Source organism: Chlamydomonas reinhardtii, chromosome 14, assembly GCF_000002595.2.
Source record: "Chlamydomonas reinhardtii strain CC-503 cw92 mt+ chromosome 14, whole genome shotgun sequence".
In the NCBI taxonomy this organism is placed as follows: Eukaryota; Viridiplantae; Chlorophyta; class Chlorophyceae; order Chlamydomonadales; family Chlamydomonadaceae; genus Chlamydomonas; species Chlamydomonas reinhardtii.
Genome location: NC_057017.1, coordinates 2,171,675 through 2,192,968, shown reverse-complemented (window position 1 = coordinate 2,192,968; position 21,294 = coordinate 2,171,675). Strand labels below are relative to the sequence as shown.

At 63.9% G+C, this 21,294-nt stretch overlaps 3 protein-coding genes across 3 annotated transcripts; all 3 read left to right on the top strand.

Moving 5' to 3' along the window:
- Nucleotides 1-39: 39 nt before the first annotated feature.
- CHLRE_14g622650v5 (uncharacterized protein) lies at nt 40-2,955 on the top strand. The gene is made up of 3 exons (XM_043070216.1): nt 40-649; nt 965-1,075; nt 1,159-2,955. Exons 1-3 carry the CDS (start codon nt 96-98, stop codon nt 1,214-1,216), a joined length of 723 nt encoding a protein of 240 aa, XP_042916889.1. The 5' UTR covers nt 40-95; the 3' UTR covers nt 1,217-2,955.
- Nucleotides 2,956-3,009: 54 nt separating this feature from the next.
- On the top strand, nt 3,010-4,839 carry CHLRE_14g622600v5 (uncharacterized protein). Its single transcript, XM_001692684.2, has 3 exons — nt 3,010-3,171; nt 3,504-3,596; nt 3,980-4,839. The coding sequence occupies exons 1-3, from the start codon at nt 3,122-3,124 to the stop codon at nt 4,677-4,679; spliced, it is 843 nt and encodes a 280-aa protein (XP_001692736.2). The 5' UTR covers nt 3,010-3,121; the 3' UTR covers nt 4,680-4,839.
- Nucleotides 4,840-5,779: 940 nt separating this feature from the next.
- Nucleotides 5,780-10,245, top strand: CHLRE_14g622550v5 (uncharacterized protein). Its single transcript, XM_043070215.1, has 8 exons — nt 5,780-6,924; nt 7,188-7,259; nt 7,617-7,715; nt 7,911-8,150; nt 8,320-8,378; nt 8,622-8,656; nt 9,038-9,244; nt 9,474-10,245. Exons 1-8 carry the CDS (start codon nt 5,992-5,994, stop codon nt 9,935-9,937), a joined length of 2,109 nt encoding a protein of 702 aa, XP_042916888.1. The 5' UTR covers nt 5,780-5,991; the 3' UTR covers nt 9,938-10,245.
- The last annotated feature ends 11,049 nt before the right edge of the window (nt 10,246-21,294 follow it).

The following is a 21,294-nucleotide window of genomic DNA, read 5'->3' as shown; positions in this document are numbered from 1 at the left end:
CTCAACCAGTTATGGGCTTCAGCATCAGTGACAGTCTCAGGGTCGACAGCGGCAGCAGCGGCAGCGGCAGTATCAGCCTCGGCGCAAGCAGCAGCATGCCACATGCAATGGTGGTGGCGGTTGACGTGCTGCTGGCAGCGGCGGAGGCTGGCCAAGTGACCGTGCCGCGAGAGCTGACGGCCGCCGGCGCGCTGCAGCTGAGCCCCGCTGCGTTGCTGGCGGCGGCGGCGCGCGGCGGCTCAGTGCCTGTCGTGCGCTGGCTGCTGCAGGACTGGCTGGGCATGGTGCCGCCGCCACTGCCGGCACCAATCGCGCAGACGCCAGAAGGGGCGACGGAGGAGCACGGGGCTGGGGGTGGTTTGAACCAAGGTGGCGAGGCTTGGGCAGAGCTGGGCCGGGTTCAGGACATGCTGTCCTCGCCACTGCGCCTTATGCTCAGTAAGGAGCACCTACAGAGCCTGCTGGAGCCGCAGCTGCTGACCTGCGCCGCCGAGTCGGGCAGTGTGGACCTGGTGGTGTCGTGGCTGCGGGACACATGTGCGGGGCTGCGCCTGCTGGGACTGCCGTGCAGCGGTGCGCGCGGCGGCGTCGGGCTACGTGGCGTACCTGCGGCTGCTGGTGGCGGGCGGGTGCCCTGTATGTGGGCGGGGTAAGTTGGCCGGGCGGGGCCGGAGACTGGCTGGTTAGTTTTGTACATGGGCGGGGAGGCGAGGATGTCCGGACACCTGACACACGAAAGTCTCCCTATCTCCACTGGCATGCGCATGCATGTTAGACCTCCTGGAAGGAGTTGGCCTGCCTGTTGCTTGTGTCCGCGCGTAACGCCTATCCTTGCATGCATACATGCTTCGCTGCGCAGTAGCATGCTGCCTGCCACACAGCCTGTGGTACGCAGACCTGCGAAAATCCTGCCCTGGCCCTTCCCATCCAACAAACAAACGAATCAACTCCCGCACCTGCGCAGGCGCAAGGCCGGGCGTACGACGTGGCAGCAGCCGACGGGGATCGCCCCATGCTGCGAGCTCTGGGGGACGTGGGCTGCCCCGCGGCCGCCTCCGCCTTCCGGTGCTGAGTGGCCGACACCAGCGTGCGGCTGTCAGCGCTGCGCTGGATGCTGCTCTGGGCGCGGGAGGTGTCAGCGGCCATGCACCAATGCAGCTTCATGTGGCAGGCGCGGCGGCTGCTCACGGTGCCGTTGTTGTTGCTGGACAAGTAATAAGGCGCAGTGGGAGTGGAGGCGGAGGCGGAGGCCGGAGTGGAGGCGGGAGCCGCAGCGGGAGCGGTGTCAGCTGAGGCGGGAGGAGGCGGCGCATCAGAGCGCGATGGTGCCTGGGAGGCGCTGGTGGCACATGCGCGATCATCGCGTGAGGGCGGGGACAGGCGTCGGGTGCTGGCTGGCCTGGCTGCAGCGCCAGTGGCGGCAGCATGCAATCGCGTGCGGCGAGTGGCAGTGGCGGCAGCAGGGGCTCCCCAGGTGACGCTAGCTAGATAACGGTAGGGGCAACTAACAGTAGCAGCATAATCGGACGGTTTGGAGAAGGTCGGCAGCCAACTGGGGGGAGGACGGTTTCCCTTCGGGCCGGAGATGGTTCCCTCCTGACCTGGGTGCTGGGCACCCTTGCTTGGTCGGACTGTCCCTTCTTGTAATGTCGCATTCATAATCGGAAAAGGTTTACTTGAGGGGTGTGTGAGGTTTGGCCACTGGCCAAGGCCATATGTTGCGGTCATGCCCCGGCGCGCGATGAACGAGTAGGGGAGCAGTGCGCAAGTGCGGTGAACAGGTTGTGACCGCAAGACTCCAGTGAGGAAGGAGAAGCATTGCCATGCAAGCCCTGTGAAAGGGGCTTGAAGAGGCGGACGGGAAGTAAGAGAGGCTATGCGGGAAGATGAGCATGGCAGCGCATGATGTTAATGTGGGTCGCACTTCTCCCGTGTGGGTCACGCTTGTCTGCACGCGGTGCCTGAGTGGCCGTGGCATGATCACGGATGCACTGAGTACTGTGCAGGGGAGACACAGTACCAAGTGACTGGGATTGTGGCCACGGATTGTGGTGCAAGCTAGGCAAACACTTGGAGGTAGCCCCGTGTAGCCCATTGTGGTGACGTGGATTTGGGCTAAGTGGAGCGTCCCATGTTTCCGCGGGGTTCAGGGATGTGCACTTATTCACAGGTGATGCTGGTTGGCACTGGTTAAAATCAGGGATTGAACCCACGTTGAACCCATGGTTGTAATCGCTAGGATGCGTGCACGGGCTGTCCCCTGACAGCGCGGTTGATAAGGTTTGCAGTCCATGCGGTATATGAACTAGGCGGAGCAGTTAGCGAATCGGATGAGTACTGCTCCGCCCTGTGGCTACCGACCTTCCGGTGCCGGGCGAACAGGTGCAGCGGACACGCGCGCCCGGGTGGCGCAGGCAGGCGCAGGCACATGGCGGTGGCAGGCAGTGGGTCGGAGCAGCTAGTGGTCCCACTACACGCCCGCAGTTGTGTTTCGTTGCAGGAGAGCTGGCGGCGTAGGGGCTTGCTTGTGGCTGCAGCTAGCAGGACTACGGCGAGACAGGCAATGCCTGGGTGAGAGGGTACGCCCTGTGCTTTCAGCGTGCTCCCAAGCTGTCGCTGCCTGACTGCCGCGTTTAGCGGCTTTCCGCTCCTTATGTGCATTTGCTTCATAACTCTGCAATGCATGCAATCTCTCGCATAGATAATAGCAAGCTGGGCCTGTAGACGCGCGCGCTTCTGCTTTGGGCCGCGACGGCAAAGAGACAACTGCCGCCCGGCCCTGTTGCCGTGCAGCTGGAAGGCCTGGCATGCGAAATATGTACTCTTGTTGATCTCTTTGCCCGGTGGGTTTGGATGAACGCAGCAGGTGTAGGGAACAGGGCCCTCCGCGATGTGTTTGCCGCGCAACTGTGCTGCCCAATTCGCGGGTTGCGACCTTGGCCTCTATTGTGGGGTCCCTGCTGCACTTCTAACCTAACTTCTTGAACTCAACGCAAATTCAGCCACTTAGCAAGACCGTCTTTGAACCCCAGGGCCAAAGAAGATGTGTTCTTCACTTTCTCACCAGGCGCACACGCAACAGGGCTTGGCCGGCCGCGCGTTTCCGCTTGCTGGCGCACAAATGCTAGGCGCGCCATCAGTGGAGCTGCTGCTAAAGGCGCTGCAACGCGGGTAAGTTGGGTGGCGCCTTGCTCGGGCCTCGGCAAAGTTGGTCGGAGGGCGTGAGCCAGGGCGTTCCCCACTGCACAAGGCCTTTCTGAAAGCATGATTGATGGAACTAATAGGCCAGCGGCGTCTGGGCAGCTGTGTGGGAAGGAGTCAACTCGGGCCAAGCGTGGTCAACCCTGTAGTTTGGTGTTTCGGAAGGGGTTCTAGTCTTTCGCATAATGTATAACGAGCTTGGCAAAGCGTCTCCTGGGCTGGGTGCATCCTCTTCCTTCCCCTAGGGAACTTTAGGATCCTCACATTCACGCCACGGCTTGCCGCGTCCAACTCGCTCGCAGGCGCTCGCGAGCTCCGGACTCCGCTCTCACATCGTTTCAGCTAAGGGCCGTAAGCTCGGCTGGCGGGCGCACGATTAGGCCGGTGTCGGACCGGTGAGCAAAATGTTGGGGTGCTTCCGGGGGCGTGCTACTGGGGTCGCACCTTGGTTGGGGTTGCTGGCCGCGGAAGGCTTCTCTGCAAGGCACGGGGTTACACAAGTATATACACAGACCGAGCGCAGCATCTTGATTTTGGCATTTGGGGCGGGGGGGACAGCGTTATTGTGGGAATCCCCGCGTGCCAACTACTGATCAGCGAGTCGATGGGTAGGGATGCTCAAGTGTGCAAAGCTGTGGGAACCTCTACCACGCTACTGTCATTGTGTATAGGAAGCTTATGGCATTGTGGTTCAGCGCAATGCACTGCAAACTCTAGCAGTCTTCGACTTCTAACCAACTTTGCCAACTGCCATCGGTCGCGCCTCGCCCTCGCGCAGGCCACCGTGCTTCGACCTGCGCTCCAAGACGGCGTCTGGAGCCAGTAGCGAGGACGAGTGGGGAGACTTCGTGTCAGCGGCCGACGGGGATTCCTGGGGCGACTTTGTGTCCGCGGCTTCTGGCCCCAACAGTGACACACCGCGGTCCGCAAGCCCCACCGGCAGCCGGTCCTCGGAAGCGGCGACCTCCGCCGGCAGCGATACCCCCGTGGACTCCCGCCGTTGCAGCAGCGATAGCATGAGCCGCTCGTACAGCGGCTGCCAGACGCCTTCAACATCCAGTGGCATCTCGATGTCGTCATCACCAGCAGGCGGCGGCGGTGTCAACAGCGGCAGCGGTGGCTGGGCTGGGGGCCTTCGCACCATGATGGCGAGTTTCAAGGCCAAGCAGCGCGCGGCAGAGCAGGCTGAGGAGGCGCGTATTGCCAAGGAGGAGGCGGAGGCCGCGGCAGCCCGGGCGCACGAGGAGGCCGTGGCCGCGCTGGTGCGCAACGGCGCCACCCGGCCGCAGGCGGAGTCGCTGATACGGCGGCGGCGCAGCGAGGCACAGCGCCTGGGGAACGGGTCCCTGAAGCGGCTGCCCCGACAGGCACAGGAGATTGAGGGCGAGAAGGTGCAGGAGGGGGCATGTGCTGCGGCGCTGCGGCGCGAGCTGGCTGTGGTGGCGCACCAGGCGAGCCTGTTCGGAGGGTTCCGGTGATGTGGCCACCAGTGCTCATCACTTGCCATGCGCTGTCACACATGCAACGGTGCAACGCGACATGTAAAGTTTTACCTGGGGGAGGATGTGCAACTGCGGGAGAAGTTCACAAAGTTTCCAGGGCACACTTGCTTCGGAATGGCTGTAATAAGCTATGCAATAATTGCGTGGTATGGTGTTCGCCGCTGGTTGACCGGGTTTCAACCCACGGGGGTAGGAAACAAAGTGCCAGACCGCATGCCCCGAAATCCCCGGCGGGGACCCCCCTTGAGGGGACGACAGACCAAACCCCACGGACAAAACCTTGTTAACTAAGGGTTAAATCCCTCCATTCGATACCAAAATGGTGCCAATCGACTCCTCTTGACGAGCGCCATCACGCTGTACCATTGGCGGTCCTGCTCTGAGACTTCGGTCACAGGCGGGATCCACGGGCAGGATCTTATCCATGGAAACCCCCTCGACCAAGCCCACCCCGCGCTCAACTTTCTGCCACGTTACGAATGGACACTGTGCATCGGCAGCCTTGTTGGACGTGAAATCATGCGCACCAGCGCTTGAGAGCCCAGCCGTGTCGGTGCGCGTGTCGAATGTGGGGACATGTGGCTCCCGACCCCTCAACTTTGGCGGCCCAGAACTTCCTCCCAGACGCCCCCTGAAAAACTGAAACGCGTGCGTAATGCCCTCCGTAAGCTCTGTAATGGTGAGCATGGGGTAAGAACCTTAGCTTTCTACCCTCCCCCCGTGTTCAATCGATTGCTTGTCAAGTGGTCGAAAGCGTGGGTCGGAAGGCACAGTCAGAAGCCCAACGCCATGTACGTTGCACGCCAGCCAGTTTTGCAAGCTATGTGCTTCTCAAATGGCAGGCGGTCAGGCTTGAATGTGCCAAGATGCCGACCGGCGTGTGAAACACATCACGCCGACCTTATTAAGTTCGCGCAGAAAGGTTGTTGTCGCGTCGCTGTATCAGCTAGTGCCGCCACAAGTCCTTTCCCTTGCCATGCTCCACAGGGAAGAGATGGGTCTTTTTAGGGTTAAGGGGCTCAGGGGCACTGATTTAGAATGTTCTTTCCGCATGCAATTGTTGATTATATTTATTCACTATAAAAAAGCAGGGCGTCTGCACAAACCATAACAGGCTGGACCATAACCAGCAGGTTTGATGCTGCACAGCGACTCCGCAATCTTCGGTAGCGTCATTCGATGAATTTGTCTAAGAAGACAAGAAACGCATAGTCGGCCTTGCGAACTCGATTGTCAAGCGCGATTCTGGTTTGCCGGCGGGTTTACCACTGCTCACCCAAATCCTAAGATGCAGTCGCGCTCATTAGGGTCGCGCGGCGGTGTGCCGGCGCTGGGCGGCGCCGAGCTCGCATCGGTCGTGGTTCCACAGGCGTGGCCGTGCGTGCGAAGTGCCGCTCGTCGCGCCTGCGCGGCTGGCGGTTCACAAGCGCGTACTCATACAAACCCGCAAGTCCGTATGCTGGTGCAGCAGGTGGCGGAGCGCACCGCCACCGCCGCAAGCACCTCAGGAGTGGGCACGCCTGGCATCCAGCACGATGCCAGCAGCGCTGCAACCACGATCGGTGGCTCGTGGCTCAACTCCATCGCCGGCGTGGCGTTCGCAACCGCCGTTTCAGCTTTCGACACTTGCTCCTCGGGTTTCGACCATGATGACCCCGGGGCGACGGGGGCGCAGTCAAGCGGCAGGCTCAAGTGCAACGAAGCTAGTGCTGGGCATGCAGACGGCACCCACGGCACCGTCAGCAGTAGCGGCAGCGGCTGCAGTGACAGTAGCAGCGCAGGGGAGTCGGGCACGAGCGCTTCGTCGCGGCCATCTGAAGCAAGCTGCATGACGCACCAGCAGCAACGTGCCAAGGCCGCTGGTTGGCGCGATGCAGCAGAGCCGCTGCGTGCGGCGGCGGCTGCCGCGGCGGGCATGGCGGCCAAGGCCGCCGCAGGCACCCCAACGGTCAACAGCGCAGCCCACCAAGGCGCTTCAGCACCCTTAACCTCACACGCAAATGCAGCAGTCGTAGCAGAAGCCGTGCTGAGGACGGCGCCGGAGCCTGGGCCCGAGCCTGGGCCTGAGCCGCCAGGGTCTGCTGCATCGCCTGTGGGGGCGGCGGACTGGCTGCAGCGCACGCAACTGCTGCTGGGCCCCGAGGGTCTGGACAAGCTGGCGGCGGCGCGGGTGCTGGTGGTGGGGCTGGGAGGCGTGGGCAGCTACGTGGCGGAGTTCCTGGTGGGTGAACGTGAGCTAGTATGAGCGAGCTGGCATGGGTTTGGCCTGTGGTTGGCATGGAGAGCGGCCCTCCGGCTGTTCGGGTTCAAACACAGCCTGTGGCATAGGGTGTGCGCCCGCCGTGTGTCCCATCACTTCCTGTGTCATACTGGCCCCGCCCCGGCTTTCACATGGCCTGCGCTGATTCAGCCTGCACATTCCGTCTCAACCCAAATCCAAGCCCGCCACCGCTACGCATGCACACATACGGTACACGCCTCCAGGTGCGGGCAGGCGTGGGCCACCTGGCCATCGTGGACGGCGACGTGGTGGACGTGACCAACAAGAACAGACAGGTGAGCTTTAGGGTTGACGAGGAGGGCGGCGGCGGGTGGCGGAGGGCAGCGGGGGGCAGAGGAGGGCGGCGGCGGCAGAAGTGGGCGGACTTGTGGGTGGGCGTGGGTGGATCGCGTTTGGTAGCTGCTGATGGCGGTGTGTATCTCCAGTGGCAGGATGGAAGCTTACGCCCTGGAGCTCTGCTTTATTAATGACACGGCGTAAGATCAGGCACGTTTGCTCCACATGGTTGCACCAGCTCACCCCAACCTTGAGAACTTACGCCAAGCCGTATGTACTGCACCGTGACTCATCAACCCCGACCCCACGCTCGCGCACCTACCTGCCCGCCCCCCGCTACGCCCCCCAACCCGCAGCTGCCAGCGCTGGACTCCACGGTGGGCCAGCCCAAGGCGGAGGTGATGAGCCGCCGGCTGCTGGACATCAACCCACATCTCAACCTGGTGGTGCGACAGGTGCGCGCCCGGGCGGCGTGCATGCGTCCGTATGTGTGGATGTGTGCGCGGGCAGGCGGGAGGATAGACTTGCGTTCGGCAGACTTGGCGATGCGCCGTCTAATAGTGCCCTCCCTGTCTCCTTACCTTGTTCTTCTGCCCACCCCGACCTCCCTCCACCTATGCTCCCACTCCTACCTCCCTCTCTGTCTCCAGGAGTTCCTGGTGCCGGACAGCGCCGGTCTGCTGCTGCTGGACCAGGTGGCGGCACAGCTGGAGGACCAGTGGCAGCGCAGGCAGCAGCGGCATGGGCAGCAGGGCCAGGGGCAGGGGCAGCAGGGCCAGGAGATGGATCAGGGGCTGGACATGCCGCAGGAGCAGGGCTCAACGCAGGGCGGCTCGGTATTCGCCCCAAGCAGTGCCCATGGCCCAACCCCAGTAGTAGCACTCGACTGGGTGCGTGCCTCGGGGCTGAGTGAGGAGAGCTGCTGTAGCTGCTACGGCTGTTGTGTGTCTTTCCCTGCGGTGGTCTGTTTTGCCGACTGACCGCTACGTATGCCTGGTTACAGCTACCTTTCACCGCTTACTGCCACCGCTATCTGCGGCCGCCGCTGCTGCCGTGCAGGTGGTGGACTGCATCGACAGCATTGCGCCCAAGCTGGCACTCGTGGCCGCGGCGCACAGGCGAGTAGTCGGCCAGTTGCCGCCTAGTTGGCTGAACGGCCCAGGCACGAGGGGAACCGATGCCGCCTCCTTGCTAGGGATTTGAGCTGCATTTCTTGCAACGGTGCATGCAGTCGCACGAGTGGTTTGGCCCGCCATTGCTCCCTCTCATGCGCAACATGTTCAGGATCGAATGGGGGCTTCTGCTTTGTCTGACTCCTGGTGCGTGTGACCCCATGTCTACATGCCTCCTGTGATGCACAGGTCGGGTGCACGTGTTATCTCTAGCATGGGCGCAGGTGCGTGTGTGTGTGTGTGTGTGTGTGTGTGTGTGTGTGTGTGTGTGTGTGTGTGTGTGTGCGTGTGCGTGTGTGCATGTGTGCGTGTGTGCGTGTGTGCGTGTGTGCGTGCGTGCGTGCGTGCGTGTGTGTGTGCGGCCATTGGTTGGGATGGTCTTGTGTGCATGGTACCTGTGTCTGCTTGTGTGCGTGGAGGGGGTCACCAACATGTAACTGTTTACACGTGCACGTGCGTATGTGTGCACGGGCTGGAGCGACTTCCGAATGTACGATGTCCGTTCATCGCTCGTGCTTGATTGGCCTTGGCCAACTTTGCCGCGTGCCACCACCTGCTGCTTCCTTGCTCCTTCCCGAAACCCCTACTCCCCCTCTAAACCCCAGGCGGCCGCCTGGACCCGCTCTCTGTGCACGTGGCCGACATCAGTGAGACGTATGGAGACTCCTTCGCCGCGCACGTGCGCCGGGGGCTGCGGAAGACGTATGGCATTCGCGAGGGCGTGGCAGTAGTGTTCTCCACAGAGCCCTGCCGCAAGGCCAGTTTGGCTCTGTCGCCGGGGGCGCTCCAGGGGTACAAGAAGAGCTACTATGGTGAGCACTGCAATGGGTTTATTGGTGGGGGAAGGTCGAGAACTGGATGACAGAGCCAACAAGGCGTGGCGGGCAAGGGGGCAATCATTTGTTGAGGTGAACCTTTGCTTTCTTCAGATGCGCTGATCGTGCGTTTACTGGTAGCCTCTCCTCATTGCCGTGTCATGTAACTTCGTATCATCCCACTATTAGTCCATCTCTATCCTCCACCCTCATGCTGCGGCCGCAGGCACCATCTCATTCTTGCCCGCCATCTTTGGCCTGCACATCGCGGCCCACATCCTCAACGTCATCGTGGACGGACCCATGCTGCAGACCGAGAGGGTCCAGCGGGCGAAGCTGCGCGCAGCTCGGGACGCCGGCACACCTGGAGCAACAAAACAACAGAAGCAAAAGCAGAAGGGGGCCGCCAACGGAGCCACTGGCGCAGCGGCTAAGTGGCGCGGGAAGCGGCATCACCAACAGCAGCAGCAAGGCTCAGGGGAGGGGGCGAGCAGTAGCGGCACTCATGTGGACAGTGTGGAGGTTGAGAGCGTAAGAATGTTGGGGCGGGAAGGCGAGGCTTGCCAGCCGCAGGTGGTGGCTACGCTGCAGCACGCAAGGCGGCCTCCGCTGCCGCGTCCAGCGCTGCATGCCAGCAGCTGGTGGGAAGCGGTGAGGGCCGGGGATGGCAATGAGGGCCACGGCATTTAAGGGTGACGAATTACCTAGTGCAGAGGCAATTGGAACACAAAGAAGGAAACACGCAGGCAAATGTAACTTGGCATCGCATGAATTGCTTGACATGACGCACGGCATTGTGCACCCTGGCTGGTGGTGGTGGCATGACAGAAACATGTACCGTATTTGTGTGGCCTTTGTTGAATGAGGTGCCAAGCGCAAGACTGGAACGCCTGTTTTCTGGACTGCCGTAACAATCAAACGAATTGCATATGCAAAGCACCCAATGTGCTCCCAGACGGCTCTCGGCTACATCTGGCTTTTTTTTAGGAATCATCCTTACAGGGTTGAACGGAATCAGACGCGCTGCCCCCCAACTGCTGGGCACGAGGGCCCGACGCAGCCTGGCCCCAGAGACCAGAGCCCCGACAGGGCAAGAAGGCAGCACAGCAGGCGGGGGGTTCGGGGACCCAGCCGGCGGCGCAGTCGCGGCTGGCGGAGCGGGAGGCGGAGTGGCAGCGTGCAGCGGCGCAGCTGACCACCACGGCGGCGCAGCACTTCCACAATAACCCGGTGGCTCTGGACCCCTGGCTCCACCGCACCTCTGCGGCAGCCGGGCAGCAGAACATGCCGGCGAGAGAACTGCAGTCGTATGCGTCCCCGTCCCAGCACTCGGGTGAGGGGCCGCGGCGGTCCGCGCGGCTGCAGGAGCAGGCGGCGGGCGGGGCGGGACCTAGCACGGGGCCTGCCACGGCGGCGGCGGCAGCAGCGGCGGCGGTGGAGGGCGACCCTCGCATGCCGCCCCCGGATGCGTCCCTTCTGCGGGGTACGTGGCGGAGGCTGTGGGACAGCCACGCTAGTCGGGGGGCAAAGGTGCTGGTGTACCGGCTGCATCATGCTTACCTGCCTTGCGGGCTGTACAGGGCGGGCAAGGGAATTCGTCCACGGGTGACCACGGGGTGCGGGGGGTTGGGGGCGCGCTGTCCTCACCCCGCCTGCGGGCCACCTGGCCCGCGGCGGGCGTGGGCCAGCCTAACGCACATCTTCCTGGAGTGTCCAGCTTATGCGGATCTAGGCAGTGGATGTAGTTGTCACCTAGCTGTTGAGAACTCCAGTAGGTGTGTGGTGTCACCTAGCTGTTGAGGTTTCCAGTAGGTGTGTGGTGGAACAAACTTCTCTTCTCTTCTCTGATCTCTGGCCCTATCGAGGTTCTGTGATATGATCCAGTAGGTGTGTGGTGGAACAAACTTCTCTTCTCTTCTCTGATCTCTGGCCCTATCGAGGTTCTGTGATATGTATGATCCAGGCTGCCTTGGCAGTAGGGTGGTAGTGCGTCTACCACCGCAACCTTGTAAGGATGACTTAAAAAAAAATGCGCAGGCGAGGACGTGGCTGCAGCAGCAGCTGTGGGCCTGCGTTGCGCCCCAGGCAGCGGCGCCGCCAGTGACGGACGCGGGCTTCATGCTGGGGGACCGCATGGGTATGTGGCCCTCAGGCCCGCGGGGGGCGGGCGCGCTGCTGTGGAGCTCTTTGCGGGCCACCTTCTTGTACGCCGTCTGGTGTGCGTACTGGTCCCGCGAGCCTGCTAAGCAGACGTCGGAGCATGTGGTTCGGGAGGTCGTCAGCGAGCTGCGCAGGGTGATGCAGCTGCGGTTCACTGCCGCCACGCTAACCCCTGAAACCCTGTCGGCTCTGCCCACACAGCTTCTCACCGCACAGCTCAAGGCGGCTAAGCTGGAGCACTTTGTTGCCATCTGGTCGGCGGGTGGCGCGCTTTGTGAAGTGGAGGAGGTTCAGGGTGGGTCACCGAAGTTGAACTTGCGGCTGACGCTTGCATCACCTGTGCAGGCCCCCTAGGTTTCCTTTTGGGCGGCGGTTCTTTCCAGGCGCTGGCGTGGCGTGTTATCGTCATCAGCTTGTCTGGCGCCCATGAGTACAAGCTCTGGCTGGAGTGGCAGCGCCTGGGCGGCTGTGGGACTTCCTGCACAGCGCGTCTTGCAGCGGACTGGAGCCCGCTTAGTCAGCGCCACATCTGGCCCGTTTAGTTTTCTGCTTGTGTCTCCTCTGCCGCTTCTCCTGGGGTGTTGCTTAAGCAACCGACTTGTGGGGGTGGGGTGGGTTTGGGCGGGGCGAGTGCGTAGCGCTGGTGTTTTCTTTTCTGGCGCGCGGCGGTGGTGGTTCTTGCGGTTAGGCTGTGGTGTAGGTTGGTTGCTTGGGTTAGGTCTGGCGGTGTTTTTGTGCAACCCCTCCCGGGGGGCGGGGGGGCCAGCCTCCTGCTCTGTCTGCCGGGTCGGGATGGGTGGGGGTGGTTGGTGGCGGTGTTCGAGGTGTTTGCTTTCTGTTTTCTTCTCTTTTCTTCTCTTCTTGCCCTGTCAGGGTTCTGGTCTCGGGGACCAGGCTGCTTTCAGGCAGCAGGGGGGCAGCGCGTCTGCCCCTGTTCAACCTTGTAAGGATGATTCCTCAAAAAACAACGTGACGGAGCAGCTGGATGACGCCGCGCAGCAGGTGCAGACGGCCTACATGGACTACGTGCTCCTAGATGCCCGCACCCTGCGGTCCGCTAAGCGTGGGCCGGCGGACCCCGGCGGGGCCAGCGGGCCCAGCCGCCGGCAACGTCAGCACCGCAGCCGCAGTACCTCCAGCCTCATGAGCCTGGGCAGCGCTCCATTGCACCCCGGCGGCGCCAGCTCAGGTGCCGCTAGCATGAGCACCAGCAGCGGCGGAGCGCCCCCCAGCCAGGGTGGCGGCCGCCGCGGCAAACGCCACAGCAGCAACAGCAACCGCAACCGCCACGGCGCTGCCGTGGCCGGCGGGGGCTCATAATGCGGCCACCAGTGGGAGCGGCGAACCTTCGGCTGCTGACAGTGAATGTCAATGGCCTGGGCTCGCCGTTCAAGGCGCGGGCGCTGGTCTCGCACCTACAGCAAGTTGGGGCGGATGTGGGGATGGTGCAGGAGACCCACGCTACTGACACGACGGTGCTGGAGTCTTGCCTTCGTGCCGCGCAGGGGGCATGCCTTCCGTGGCGCCACTGCCTTGCTGCCAGCCCGGCAGCGTCGCCCCGCTCCTGTGGGACGGCTATCCTGGCGCGGAGTCGGCTGTCCCTTCCAGGCTGCGTACTGCAGCCGCCGTCAACGGATGCGGCGGGCCGTGCGGTATGTTGGGATTGGGACGTGGGTCACCTGCGCCTGCGCTTTGTGTGTGTATGCGCCCACGGCCGTGGCGGACAAGCCTGCTTTCTTTGCCGGGCTGCATACCCACCTGGCCTCGGACAGGGTGATTTTTTTTTTGAGGAATCATCCTTACAAGGTTGAACAGGGGCAGACGCGCTGCCCCCCTGCTGCCTGAAAGCAGCCTGGTCCCCGAGACCAGAACCCTGACAGGGCAAGAAGAGAAGAAAAGAGAAGAAACCAGAAAGCAAACACCTCGAAAACCGCCACCAACCACCCCCATCCATCCCACCCCACCCCACCCCGACCCGGCAGACAGAGCAGGAGGCTGGCCCCCCCGCCCCCAATCACCGGATTGCTAACTAGTTTAGCGATTTGACTCGTCCTTACGGCAGAAGGGACCCGGGTACAAATCCGGATAAAAGCCCAATTATGCAAAAGGCGAAAGATTGGTGCAAAACCGATCGGTGATCCCACGAATGAAAAAGGTCGTGGTGCAGAAGTCCGAATTAGAGGCGTCCAGGGGTGCGGTCCAGGGTCCAAGATCCAAGGTCGAAGCAGGAGCGCCATGGCTCTGGCATGTTGCAACTAACTGGCAGTGCTCCGCAGCTTTAATGCGGCGTTCCCTAGCGACATAGGGTGATGGCTAGGATAGGGCGGCTCGGATGTGCTAGGATGATGGTGGCTAGGATGCGGTGGTGCAGACCGTAGAGTCTGCTTGGCAGTGCTGGGGTTGCACTCACAAGCGATTCTCCGATAATCTCACGCTAGGAGCTTAGGCCCAGTGTAACCTTTCTTTCTTTCTTTCTCTCGCCGGCGTGTTCTGCAGCGCGGCTGCCGCAGAGGTGCGGTGGAGCCAGGGGTCCAGAGCCACCGGGTTATTGTGGAAATGCTGCGCCGCCGTGGTGGTCAGCTGCGCCGCTGCACGCTGCCACTCCGCCTCCCGCTCCGCCAGCCGCGACTGGGCCGCCGGCTGGGTCCCCGAACCCCCCGCCAGCTGTGCTGGCGCTGGGCACGGCATGGCTGCAGGGCGGGCCGGAGCCGGAGGTGCGGCCGGGTTAGCCGCGGTGATGGCCCGCCGCACGTCCCGCACCGTGTAGTCCGCCAAGCTGACACCCGCAATCCGGCAGTGCTCCGGGTGCACCACCACCCCAGCCTCCGGCGCCAGGAAGTACGGCGCCCGAGGCCACGCCCCCGCCCGTTCCCCTGGTGATGCTGCATCGTACGCCACCCGCTCTTCAAAGGTTCACAGGTGCCGCGGCTTGCGATGCTGCAGCACACAGGCAGGCTGCCACGCCCCATCCACCGCCGGGGGCAGCACGCCAGGCCCAGGCTCCAAGAGCCGCCCCGTGTAGTGGACGTAGGACACAGCCCCCGCAGCGTTAGCCACCCACAGCTGGTCCAGGCTAACCCGCCACTGTGGCGGCGCCGCTGGCGGCTGAGTGGCTGGCTGCGGCGGATGCTGTGCCACACCCGCGCTCCGCACGTGGCCGACCGCGGCCGCCAGCCGGGCAGGCAGCCCCGCTGGCGCCGGCGCGTCGCTGTACACCCACGCCCACGTGGTGGCGGAGTCCGGGCGCACATGGGTAAGCAGCGCCCGGGTGAGCATCTTCCAGGGTTGCCGGCCTGGCTGGGCAAGGAGGGCGAAAGTCTTAGCTTGCAGGGCAGACAGGAACGCAGGCAGGTCGACGTGGTTGACACCCCCGTCCTTGTACGGCAGACATGCCGTTTCCCGCTTTGGCAGCAGGAGCGGGTTCCCGTGCGACACCAGGCTGGCGTCCTCAGCGTGCATGGAGCGCGCAGCAATGTGGTCCACCAGGTCGGTGAGTTCCTTCAGCTGCGCAGGCGATGGGTTGAGCAAGCTGAAGTGGTAGGCCAGCTTCGCCGCCAGCACCTGCTTCGCAATGTGCACACGGCCAACGAGAGTCAGAGACAGGCCCACAGACGCGCCACAAACGCCATGCCGCGAGCCCGCCGGGTGTACAGGTCAGCTGCAGCCGCATCAGAGTCCCACGACAGGGGCACACCCAGGTGCGTCACGGCGCCAGTGGTAAACGGCACCCCCGTGTGTGGGCAAGTGCCCGTCAGGTGCGCAAACCTGCCAAGGCCCATGGCCTTGCTCTTGTCCGGATGGACACGGGCGTTGGACGCGCGGCAGAACAGCTGTACTGCCGCCATCAGGACCGGCCCGTCCACCGCCGGGTCGCGCGCCGTGAGGGTCGTGTCGTCAGCGTGGTGGGCAGCCGGTGGCGCCTGCTCGCCACTGGGTAACAGGGGCGTGCGCAGTGCCCCTTGCTCCACCTGCCGCCGCAGATAGGACGTCAGTGGCTGCATCTGGATTTTTTTTGAGCAATCATCCTTACAAGGTTGAACAGGGGCAGACGCGCTGCCCCCCTGCTGCCTGAAGACAGCCTGGTCCCCGAGACCAGAACCCTGACAGGGCAAGAAGAGAAGAAAAGAGAAGAAAACAGAAAGCAAACACCTCGAAAACCGCCACCAACCACCCCCACCCATCCCACCCCACCCCACCCCGACCCGGCAGACAGAGCAGGAGGCTGGCCCCCCCGCCCCCCGGGAGGGGTTGCACAAAAACACCGCCAGACCTAACCCAAGCACCAACCTACACCACAGCCTAACCGCAAGAACCACCACCACCGCGCACCAGAAAAGGAAACACCAGCGCTACGCACTCGCCCCGCCCCAACCCACCCCACCACCACAAGTCGGTTGCTTAAGCAACACCCCAGGAGAACCGGCAGAGGAGACACAAGCAGAAAACTAAACGGGCCAGATGTGGCGCTGACTAAGCGGGCTCCAGCCCGCTGCAAGACGCGCTGTGCAGGAAGGCCCACAGCCGCCCAGGCGCTGCGACGCCAGCCAGAGCTAAAACACATGGGCGCCAGATAAGCTGATGACGATAATACACCACGCCAGCGCCTGGAAAGAAACGCCGCCCAAAAGGAAACCTAGGGGGCCTGCACAGCTGATGCAAGCGTCAGCCGCAAGTTCAACTTCGGTGACCCACCCTGAACCTCCTCCACTTCACAAAGCGCGCCACCCGCCGACCAGATGGCAACAAAGTGCTCCAGCTTAGCCGCCTTGAGCTGTGCGGTGAGAAGCTGTGTGGGCAGAGCCGACAGGGTTTCAGGGGTTAGCGTGGCGGCAGTGAAACGCAGCCGCATCACCCTGCGCAGCTCGCTGACCACCTCCCGAACCACATGCTCCGACGTCTGCTTAGCAGGCTCGCGGGACCAGTACGCACACCAGACGGCGTACAAGAAGGTGGCCCGCAAAGTACTCCACAGCAGCGCTCCCGCCCCCCGCGGGCCTGAGGCCCACATACCCATGCGGTCCCCCAGCATGAAGCCCGCGTCCGTCACTGGCGGCGCCGCTGCCTGGGGCGCAACACAGGCCCACAGCTGCTGCAGCCACGTCCTCGCCTGCGCATAAGCTGGACACTCCAGGAAGATGTGCGTCAAGCTGGCCCACGCCCGCGGGCCAGGTGGCCCGCAGGCGGGGTGAGGACAGTGCGCCCCCAACCCCCCGCACCCCGTGGTCACCCGTGGACGAATTCCCTTGCCCGCCCTGTACAGCCCGCAAGGCAGGTAAGCATGTTGCAGCCGGTACACAAGTACCTTTGCCCCCCGACTGGCGTGGCTGTCCCACAGCCTCCGCCACGTACCCCGCAGAAGGGACGCATCCGGGGGCGGCATGCGAGGGTCGCCCTCCACTGCCGCCGCTGCTGCCGCCGCCGCCGTGGCAGGCCCCGTGCTAGGCCCCGCCCCTCCCGCCGCCTGCTCCTGCAGCCGCGCAGACCGCCGCGGCCCCTCACCTGACTGCTGGGACGGGGACGCATACGACTGCAGTTCTCTCGCTGGCGTGTTCTGCAGCCCGGCTGCCGCAGAGGTGCGGTGGAGCCAGGGGTCCAGAGCCACCGGGTTATTGTGGAAATGCTGCGCCGCCGTGGTGGTCAGCTGCGCCGCTGCACGCTGCCACTCCGCCTCCCGCTCCACCAGCCGCGACTGTGCCGCCGGCTGGGTCCCTGAACCCCCCGCCTGCTGAGCTGGCGCCGGGCACGGCATGGCTGCAGGGCGGGCCGGAGCCGGTGGTGGCGCTGACTAAGCGGGCTCCAGCCCGCTGCAAGACGCGCTGTGCAGGAAGGCCCACAGCCGCCCAGGCGCTGCGATGCCAGCCAGAGCTAAAACACATGGGCGCCAGATCAGCTGATGACGATAATACGCCACGCCAGCGCCTGGAAAGAAATGCCGCCCAAGAGGAAATCTAGGGGGCCTGCACAGGTGATGCAAGCGTCAGCCGCAAGTTCAACTTCGGTGACCCACCCTGAACCTCCTCCACTTCACAAAGCGCGCCACCCGCCGACCAGATGGCAACAAAGTGCTCCAGCTTAGCCGCCTTGAGCTGTGCGGTGAGAAGCTGTGTGGGCAGAGCCGACAGGGTTTCAGGGGTTAGCGTGGCGGCAGTGAAACGCAGCTGCATCACCCTTCGCAGCTCGCTGATCACCTCCCGAACCACATGCTTCGACGTCTTTTTATTTTGAGGAATCATCCTTACAAGGTTGACCAGGGGCAGACGCGCTGCCCCCCTGCTGCCTGAAAGCAGCCTGGTCCCCGAGACCAGAACCCTGACAGGGCAAGAAGAGAAGAGAAGAGAAGAAAAACAGAAAACAAACACCTCGAAAACCGCCACCAACCACCCCCATCCATCCCATCCCACCCCACCCCGACCCGGCAGACAGAGCAGGAGGCTGGCCCCCCCGCCCCCCGGGAGGGGTTGCACAAAAACACCGCCAGACCTAACCCAAGCACCAACCTACACCACAGCCTAACCGCAAGAACCACCACCACCGCGCGCAAGAAAAAGAAACACCAGCGCTACGCACTCGCCCCGCCCAAACCCACCCCACCCCCACAAGTCGGTTGCTTAAGCAACACCCCAGGAGAACCGGCAGAGGAGACACAAGCAGAAAACTAAACGGGCCAGATGTGGCGCTGACTAAGCGGGCTCCAGCCCGCTGCAAGACGCGCTGTGCAGGAAGTCCCACAGCCGCCCAGGTGCTGTGACGCCAGCCAGAGCTAAAACACATGGGCGCCAGATCAGCTGATGACGATAATACGCCACGCCAGCGTCTGGAAAGAAGCGCCGCCCAAGAGGAAACCTAGGGGGCCTGCACAGGTGATGCAAGCGTCAGCCGCAAGTTCAACTTCGGTGACCAACCCTGAACCTCCTCCACTTCACAAAGCGCGCCACCCGCCGTCCAGATGGCAACAAAATGCTCCAGCTTAGCCGCCTTGAGCTGTGCGGTGAGAAGCTGAGTGGGCAGAGCCGACAGGGTTTCAGGGGTTAGCGTGGCGGCAGTGAAACGCAGCCGCATCACCCTGCGCAGCTCGCTGACCACCTCCCGAACCACATGCTCCGACGTCTGCTTAGCAGGCTCGCGGGACCAGTACGCACACCAGACGGCGTACAAGAAGGTGGCCCGCAAAGTGCTCCACAGCAGCGCGCCCGCCCCCCGCGGGCCTGAGGCCCACATACCCATGCGGTCCCCCAGCATGAAGCCCGCGTCCGTCACTGGCGGCGCCGCTGCCTGGGGCGCAACGCAGGCCCACAGCTGCTGCAGCCACGTCCTCACCTGCGCATAAGCTGGACACTCCAGGAAGATGTGCGTTAGGCTGGCCCACGCCCGCGGGCCAGGCTGGCGGCCGCGGTCGGCCACGTGCGGAGCGCGGGTGTGGAACAGCATCCGCCGCAGCCAGCCACTCAGCCGCCAGCGGCGCCGCCACAGTGGCGGGTTAGCCTGGACCAGCTGTGGGTGGCTAACGCTGCGGGGGCTGTGTCCTACGTCCACTACACGGGGCGGCTCTTGGAGCCTGGGCCTGGCGTGCTGCCCCCGGCGGTGGATGGGGCGTGGCAGCCTGCCTGTGTGCTGCAGCATCGCAAGCCGCGGCACGTGTGGACCTTTGAAGAGCGGGCGGCGTACGATGCAGCATCACCAGGGGAACGGGCGGGGGCGTGGCCTCGGGCGCCATACTTCCTGGCGCCGGAGGCTGGGGTGGTGGTGCACCCGGAGCACTGCCGGATTGCGGGTGTCAGCTTGGCGGACTACACGGTGCGGGACGTGCGGCGGGCCATCACCGCGGCTAACACGGCTGCACCACCGGCTCCGGCCCGCCCTGCAGCCATGCCGTGCCCAGCGCCAGCACAGCAGGCGGGGGGTTCGGGGCCCCAGCCGGCGGCACAGTCGCGGCTGGTGGAGCGGGAGGCGGAGTGGCAGCGTGCAGCGGCGCAGCTGACCACCACGGCGGCGCAGCATTTCCACAATAACCCGGTGGCTCTGGACCCCTGGCTCCACCGCACCTTTTTTTGAGGAATCATCCTTACAAGGTTGAACAGGGGCAGACGCGCTGCCCCCCTGCTGCCTGAAAGCAGCCTGGTCCCCGAGACCAGAACCCTGAAAGGGCAAGAAGAGAAGAGAAGAGAAGAAAACAGAAAGCAAACACCTCGAAAACGCCAGCAACCACCAAACCCACTCCACCCCACCCCGACCCGGCAGACAGAGCAGGAGGCTGGCCCCCCCGCCCCCCGGGAGGGGTTGCACAAAAACACCGCCAGACCTAACCCAAGCACCAACCTACACCACAGCCTAACCGCAAGAACCACCACCACCGTGCGCCAGAAAAGAAAACACCAGAGCTACGCACTCGCCCCGCCCAAACCCACCCCACCTCCACAAGTCGGTTGCTTAAGCAACACCCCAGGAGAACCGGCAGAGGAGACACAAGCAGAAAACTAAACGGGCCAGATGTGGCGCTGACTAAGCGGGCTCCAGCCCGCTGCAAGACGCGCTGTGCAGGAAGGCCCACAGCCGCCCAGGCGCTGTGACGCCAGCCAGAGCTAAAACACATGGGCGCCAGATAAGCCGATGACGATAAAACGCCACGCCAGCGCCTGGAAAGAAACGCCGCCCAAAAGGAAACCTAGGGGGCCTGCACAGGTGATGCAAGCGTCAGCCGCAAGTTCAACTTCGGTGACCCACCCTGAACCTCCTCCACTTCACAAAGCGCGCCACCCGCCGACCAGATGGCAACAAAGTGCTCCAGCTTAGCCGCCTTGAGCTGTGCGGTGAGAAGCTGAGTGGGCAGAGCCGACAGGGTTTCAGGGGTTAGCGTGGCGGCAGTGAAACGCAGCCGCATCACCCTGCGCAGCTCGCTGACCACCTCCCGAACCACATGCTCCGACGTCTGCTTAGCAGGCTCGCGGGACCAGTACGCACACCAGACGGCGTACAAGAAGGTGGCCCGCAAAGTGCTCCACAGCAGTGCGCCCGCCCCCCGCGGGCCTGAGGCCCACATACCCATGCGGTCCCCCAGCATGAAGCCCGCGTCCGTCACTGGCGGCGCCGCTGCCTGGGGCGCAACGCAGGCCCACAGCTGCTGCAGCCACGTCCTCGCCTGCGCATAAGCTGGACACTCCAGGAAGATGTGCGTCAGGCTGGCCCACGCCCGCGGGCCAGGTGGCCCGCAGGCGGGGTGAGGACAGTGCGCCCCCAACCCCCCGCACCCCGTGGTCACCCGTGGCCGAATGCCCTTGCCCGCCCTGTACAGCCCGCAAGGCAGGTAAGCATGTTGCAGCCTGTACACCAGCACCTTTGCCCCCCGACTGGCATGGCTGTCCCACAGCCTCCGCCACGTACCCCGCAGAAGGGACGCATCCGGGGGCGGCATGCGAGGGTCGCCCTCCACCGCCGCCGCTGCTGCCGCCACCGCCGTGGCAGGCCCAGTGCTAGGTCCCGCCCCGCCCGCCGCCTGCTCCTGCAGCCGCGCGGACCGCCGCGGCCCCTCACCCGACTGCTGGGACGGGGACGCATACGACTGCAGTTCTCTCGCCGGCGTGTTCTGCAGCCCGGCTGCCGCAGAGGTGCGGTGAAGCCAGGGGTCCAGAGCCACCGGGTTATTGTGGAAATGCTGCGCCGCCGTGGTGGTCAGCTGCGCCGCTGCACGCTGCCACTCCGCCTCCCGCTCCACCAGCCGCGACTGTGCCGCCGGCTGGGTCCCTGAACCCCCCGCCTGCTGTGCTGGCGCCGGGCACGGCATGGCTGCAGGGCGGGCCGGAGCCGGTGGTGGCGCTGACTAAGCGGGCTCCAGTCCGCTGCAAGACGCGCTGTGCAGGAAGTCCCACAGCCGCCCAGGCGCTGCCAATCCA